Below are 7,763 nucleotides of genomic sequence, written 5' to 3' on the forward strand. Positions count from 1 at the left end.
TGGGAATTATTTGATTGTTAAGCTTCACCACTACATGATTAAGATCAATACGCTTTGTGGAGTTACGGAATATAATGTAGTTGCATTTCTTATAGTTAATGGTAAGCTTGTTCGCACAAAACCATTTACAAACATTTGTTAGTTCAGTATTTACAGTTTCACATAAGTGATAAAGATTTTTATCAGAATAAACAATATTGGTATCGTCAGCATACATAATAAAGGAAAGGAGATTTGACGAACGATAAATGTCATTAATAAATAAAATAAACAAAAGTGGGCCAAGTAATGACCCTTGCGGTACTCCACATTCAATTGTCCTAAGTTCAGACTGAATGGAGTTATAAATGGTGCATTGTTTACGATTTGAGAGGTAACTAGAAAAAAGGTCAAGGGCAGTTCCACGAATATCATAGTTATCTAGTTTTGATAAAAGTATTTTATGATTAATAGTGTCAAACGCTTTTGACAAGTCAATAAATATCCCTATTGCAAATGAGTCGTGCTCAAAGGAGTCAATTACTGTATTTGTTAATTCAAGAAGAGGTAGTTCTGTTGAGTGGTCACTACGAAATCCGTATTGAGATTCAAAAAGACACTTGTTATTTTCAAGAAAACTATACGCCCTTTTATAAATGATCTTTTCCAATATTTTAGAAAAAACAGAAAGCACTGATATGGGCCTATAATTACCAATTTGCTCTTTGTCACCAGTTTTAAATATTGGAGAAACTCGAGCAACTTTCATTTTGTCAGGAAATACCCCAGAGGTTAACGATAAATTGAATATAATTATGACATAAAGGTTCGCTTATTAGTTCGATTACAAGTTTAACAATCTTAGGTGAGCATTCATCAAGACCCGGAGTTTTATTGTTATCGAAACGCATGACAATGTTACATATTTCACGTTGGCTTACTGGATTTAAAAACAAAGATTTTGAATTTGGTTCAGATAGATAAGTTCTGAAATCTGTATCATTTTGAGGAGTGATATTGGCTAACTTTGGGCCTATTTCAACGAAAAAATTATTAAACGTATTTGCTATTTGGTACGGGTCTGTCGACCGACCTTCATCACAAACTATAGTGTTGGAGGTTGATTTTCTTCTTTTATTTAATATTGACTTGATCATTTGCCATGTACGGTTTATATTATTTTTGTATTCTTCAAATTTGGATTTATAATAATGTTTTTTAGCCTGCCGTTTCAAATAGTTCACTTGTTTAAGAGAATCCTTGTATTGACTTTCATTTCTAACTGTTGGTTTATGGATATATTTTTTATATAGATTGTTTTTATGTCGAATAGATTGAAGCAAACCATCGGTCATCCAACATTTCAGTTTAATTTTCTTACTGGGTGTTTTTTTAATGGAAAATTGTTATTATACAATGTAGTAAATTTAGTTATGAATATGTCATATGATTGATTAGCATCCTGCATATTAAAAATTTCGTCCCAATTTGAATTTTCGATTTGATTTTTAAATTTCGCAATATTTTGTGTTGTAAAAGATCTACGGAGTACGTTATGACTTGCCGATTTAGTTTTACTAACATTCATGTAAGTTACATGAAATATTGGCAAGTGATCTGACACGTCAGAGTATATCACTCCAGCTTTAGTATCTAAGTCAAATTGATTTGTCAGAAAATTATCTAAAAGGGTGGCACTTGTCTTAGTAATTCTTGTGGGCCTGTGAATTATAGGGAGAAAAAAATTACTGAAAAGACAGTTCACAAAGTTCTTAGATTGAGAATTTGAGTTGTGTTTTAAAATATCTATGTTTAAGTCGCCCGTCAAAAATACCCTTTTATTTTCCCTGGAAAGACGGATCAAAAGGCTATCAAACTCCTCAATAAATGAATTAACGTCCAACGATGGGGCTCTATACAAGGTTCCTACAATTATATTTTTCCCTGAGCACTGTTCCAGTTCGATGAATAAAGAATCGCACGTTGCTTCGCTTAAATTAAGGTCAGTGCGTACTAAGAAATTAAAAGAATCATGAATATACATTCCAACTCCACCACCTCTGGAATATTTCCTATTATTGCAAACGAACGAGTAGTTAGGCATATAAACAGGAGGACTTTCGAATCTTAGCCAGGTTTCGGATATGGCAATTATATCAAATGTAAATTTCAAAGAGTTAAGACAGCTTGAAATGTCATCAAAAGAATTCAAAAGACTTCTAGCATTAAAGTGAATGCTTGAAAATTTACCGCCGCTCGGGACACCAATATTTTCAAAGTTTGCATTAAATTCTTCATAACAATAGTACCGAGAGTCATTTGAACTCTCAGTATAGAACTGGAAGTCCGGGTCAACATCGTCATTTGGGACAATGCTTTCATGTGCTAAAGAAGGACCAAAATGTAAATGAGAAATTCTATCAAAATTGTCTTCTAGGCGTTCATCAGCCGATATTACGTCATCGAGCTCGTTATCATTCAACTGGTTGAAAGGAAATAAGTGTTCAAGACAGTGTTTACAACAAGAAAAATATTCGTTCCAGTCATGGCTCCGACACATTTGCTTACACATGTAACAATATATTCGATTATGTACTAGGTCACTAGATTCATGTATAGGTTCACTCGTCATCGAAGTAAAAATTCGTCGCTTTATCATGTAGGAATTTCAATCCAGACTGATACCTAATTTGACAAATGTCATTAAAGTACATTAGGTTATATGCTTTGTGTATTGTAGTTTTGGCTATGGGAAAGATAACAAAACCTGTGCAAATTGTTGTTGCAAATTGAATGAGTACAAACAAAATGAATACATACTGAACGTCAATTGAACGTCGTTTGATATAAACGGGAGAGTCATGCCCACAAAAAAGTTGGAGAAAGAAAATAAAGTTGGCAGAAAAGGAAATATGTGAAGAATAAATTGCCCTTGTAATTAAGCTTATTTTGTACAAAATTATACACATCATGGGTATAAAACCGATGTAAAAATTCATCATATAACCACTATAAGGAGCCAATTTTAAGGCAAAAAATAATTAAGTGGATGCGTCTGCATCAATACGCAATATTATTCAAATAAATTGTTTGGATGCTATCATATCTCTTTTCTTTATATACACATTTGTATAGTAAAAATGAATACAATAAATCAGATTTTTTTTTAAATGCATTATCCACAGTCTTGTCACAAATAGAACTGAGTTATTGAGAAATTAAGAATAGTTGGACAAGATAAACTTCAGACAATCAAAACTATTAAAATAAAAAAATTAAATAAAAAGGCGAGACTTTCTGCATACACCATAGTTTGATGATTTTTTTTTATAAAGACAATGAGACAATTATAAAACGCAAATACCTTATGCAGTTTTCTTTGCATAATCTTTTTACGAAACTAATATGTGCATCCATATTCTCTAAACAAGTGAATTGCTTAAAAAAAAATGAAAGTGCAACGTTGCAATATAGACAAACATTTCATATTCTCGAAAAAATGTGATAAAGAAACTTCATCAAACAGTAAAATAATCCTTCAGTAGATTCTTGTTTTATTTTATTTTGTATTTTAATATGTTTATAGCTCAAAGTTGCACATCTGAGCAAAGAAGAGAAGAAAAAAAATCATCAAACTCCGTTTTGTCAGGTGTGTTGTAACATAAGCCTTTATATATTGTAAAAAAAACATATTTCAAAAACTCATTATGCCTCAAGAACAATGATCTAAGAATATATGGAAATACATGTATGAAACAGTCAATTGAATATTATTAATTAAAAAGGATTGATATGTATTAAGAAAAAAAAGAAATTAAGAGAACCTAAAATCCATGGTGTGGGATGTAGATGCCCAATAAAATCTTGAAAATGGGAATGCTAGGTTTTTGGTATAAAAAATGTTAACATTTTCATTCAAAGTGGTGTAACAATTTTTATTTTTTACATCTCTAAGACAGGGCACACATTGTAGATACAATATCTCACCATCTAGAATCAAAGCCTACATCATGATTCAAGACATCCTCAATCTCATTCCTAACATGACAAATTAAGGCCAATGTGCATCACTCCAACGTGTCCAAGGATAGGTTTGTAGAAATAGAGATTTCACCAAAAGTTTCCAGTTGATATTCAAAATTTGCACAAAAAAAATCAAATCAGGCTTCAGATTTTCATTAGCAAAATCATTATTTCAGTTTGATTACTGTCCATGCTGTCTGAATGCATCTGAGAGGCAAGTAATAAACATGTCCGTTCATGGATAGGCCTATTATGTTACTATTATTTCAATATAAATTTAAATCTGCAGCACTGAAATGAAAATGGTGGATTCAAACATGTTAGACTAATAGGCATGTGATGTGACTGCAGTGAAAAACCTATATGGCCTATGGAAGAATTATATTTACATTGAGTCAAATTTTGTTTAAATGTAAGGAATATTTGGGTATAATTTCTTAGACGTTTCCTTCATAAAAACCAGGTGGAAAAATGCATTTAAACTTAGTAACATACATCATGGTAACATACATCTGAGGTAATTATCAAGATACAGAAAATTAATGTCAAGGATTGACCTCAACAAGAGGTATTATTCAATGTAATTGCCCATGGACATGATGGAGCTGACGTATCAATCAATAAAAAAGACCTTAATTTAAAAAAAAATACCTATTAAGAGACAGTAAAGAGAGCATAAGCAATGACCTTATATGGTACATGTCAAATCTTTCATTGATTATCAATAATACAAGGCATAGTATACATGCATATCATAAAAGGATCATAATTATGTGATATAAAATTATATAATTTTATGCATTATTGTGCCATTTTCTGAAATGCCGGCAATACTTTTTTTTCTTTTAGTGTTTCACATTCAAGTTGTTCAATATAATAGCATTTTGAAATTGAAGTACTTCGCAAAAATTGAGGAGTGTTGATCAGACAATATCCATGAAGGTAATACTTATATATTTACACAGCATAATTATCTAGATAGAATCATAGCATAGAATCAAGATATATTCCAATTCATAAAATACAAGTATACGCGCATAAACAGTATAGCATAATATACACCCTTTTAATATCAATGATAAAGACCTCACAACCCCCAGGGTGATTACTAGTCAAATATATATATATAGCCATGTATAGTGTATAGAGAATCATTTGGCTTGTCATAAAATATTTAACAACATTGTCTCTGATATGCAAGTATGAGAATTTCCCAACACAGGATAAACATGATAAAGATGATTGTTGATACATGCAAAGTTGGAAATAAAAAGATGTAAGTAGCAAAATGCTTTTTATGGGTGAGAAACGAGAAAGGAATAATCCATCAACTGTTTCTTGTAGTTCTATATAATAGCAGCTTACTTTAACAGAAAATGGCAACTCAGTGGGTAACACCCCCCTCCCCTCATCTTCTGCGATATTGTGATATCGTACATCAATGTTGATATCATCCATATTTCAGGGGAATATATAGAGTCTATCCGGGGTGCAGAAAGCGATCTCTCCTGATCGGTACTGCTGGAGATAATACCAATTTTTCTCAGCATGCTCAATCTTGTAATCACTAACAAGGTTTCGAATGTAACTTAGTTCATTTGTATACTCGTCAATGCTCACCAAACCTTCATCATACTTCACTTTGGCTATCGGGATTGTATTCGATTGAGATACAGCAGCGTAAAGGTTGCTACCCGGTTTCTTTAATTTATGTTGTACAGCACCCTCTTTATCTATCAATCTGATAGTATCATCTGATGAAGTGATCAGAGAACCATGGTAACTAGTGATTTGCCGAGGTTCATACCCGTTGCATGGTATCTCCCTGACTGCTTGCCCACCTGCTGTTGAAAATACCTGGATCTTCTTGGCTTTCCAGTAGCTCACATAGATCAGATCATCACCATCAACAGCGAGATCAGAAAACCCACCTTCATTTGGACTTAGAGTCTTAAAAATAACATTCAACCCTATGTACTCTGGTGTGTACAATCTGATGTTGTTTGAAGTATCCATCACAACACATCGACGATCAGAGAGGAACCCTAGCCCATCAATCTTAACATCCTTCAGAACTGTGTGCTGAAGCTTACCATCAGGAGAGAAGATGGAGATGCCACCTTTACCACTTCCTACTGCCATTCTACCGTCTGGTGTACTAACCATGGCATACATGCTATTCTTAGCTGGCAAAGAAACGTTCTTTACATCAGCAAAATTATAAGTAGGCAAAACGACGTTCTTTACATTAACAATATTATAAGTAGGCAAAACGACATTCTTTTCATCTACATGTAGGCCTTCGTTAACAATCATACCAAGACCAACTAAACAAAAACTAACTATTATTTTTATCATTACAAGAATAATCTTACCAAGGCCTAGCTCATATTTTCCAACTCCATTAACAATCTTACCAAGGCCTAGCTCATTATTTCCAATGTTTCTCTTAAATACACTTCTCCCCTTCTTGCTTGATTTTCTCGGCTGCTCGTAGTCAGGATCATCTTGATCCAACACCTCTCGTAACTCTTCACACAGAGTGTCGTGTACAGCCAGAGTATCCATATCTAACGGTATCTTCGTTCTTTTCGTTACCATGTCAGCAATGGTCGTCAATTGATTGATGCGCTTCTGAGCCTTGGTCTTCATACTTTCCAGTTCTGTCTCTACTCCTTCAGTCGTTTCCTTGACTTCTCTCTGTAGGCTTTCTCTCTTGTCTGTCAACTGTCGGACTGCTTCATCGTATGTTTTTTTTATGTCCTTAGTACACCGTTTCTTAGCATTGTCAGCACTCTTCCATTGGTCATCTAGGAAATCAATGTACTTCTGAAAGCATGATCTTTTCTTGTCCACCTTTGATTTCAGGTCTTCGATTTTCTTCATGTGTTTGTCTTCATAAACAGCTCCCTCAACAACCTGGTGTCCCTCGTCTTTATGTTCCATCACACCGCATCTGAAGCATGTGAATCTCCTGCAGGTGGAACAGAAGTAATCCTCATCTTTTTTCGGGTGATTCCTACATTTGCGGTATCTACGGACTGAAACCCTTCCTGTTGAGATCTCATTCATGGCTATGACTTCATGGCCAATAAAGCCTTCCCATTGAGAGTGCGTATGAAGACAAGAGGTGCAGAGATACCTGCCACAGTCTTGGCAGTAGACAACAGCATGGGGCTTGTCATCGGATTTGCAATTTGTGCAAATCTGAGGTTGGCCCTTCATGTCATCTATCAGACTTTTCAAAGCAAGATTTACCTGTAGTTTGCCGACATCTTGGTTTGGGACCTGCGTGACAGCTCTGCAGACAGGGCATCGGATCTGGAAGTTACCGTGGCACTCTAAGAGGTTGTCCAGGCAAGTCTTGCAGAAAGTGTGAGAACAAGACAGGATCTTGGGATCGGTGAATGTAGAAAGACACACTGGACACTCTGTACTCTTTAATGCTTCAGCCATGGTTAGACTTTGTAAGACTGAAACACAATCGTTACAAAACACATGGAAGAATAATAAACATTAATTTGATATCAGTGCGTAATAAAAGGATCACCTGTGTAACAAATTTAAACTGAAAAAGAAAAAGCTTCGATTTATCTCCCTATTGACCTGTTGTGACGCAATGCAACGCAAATTATCAATCGCAACAAGATTTTTACCAATGGAATACGCTCATATTAGGGAATTGCGCTTGATATTTTAAGTTGCGTTTAAATGCAAGTGCCTCTGCAACGGTGCAACGAGCCCTGAACGTTTATTAGTAG

General features: G+C 34.4%; 1 protein-coding gene across 1 annotated transcript; it reads right to left on the reverse strand.

The window, feature by feature from the left end:
• Positions 1-5,463: 5,463 nt before the first annotated feature.
• On the reverse strand, positions 5,464-7,458 carry LOC121421927. The gene has a single exon (XM_041616725.1). The coding sequence runs from the start codon at positions 7,456-7,458 to the stop codon at positions 5,464-5,466; it is 1,995 nt and encodes a 664-aa protein (XP_041472659.1).
• Between the last annotated feature and the right edge of the window lie 305 nt (positions 7,459-7,763).

This window comes from Lytechinus variegatus, chromosome 9 (genome assembly GCF_018143015.1).
Source record: "Lytechinus variegatus isolate NC3 chromosome 9, Lvar_3.0, whole genome shotgun sequence".
NCBI lineage: Eukaryota > Metazoa > Echinodermata > Echinoidea > Temnopleuroida > Toxopneustidae > Lytechinus > Lytechinus variegatus.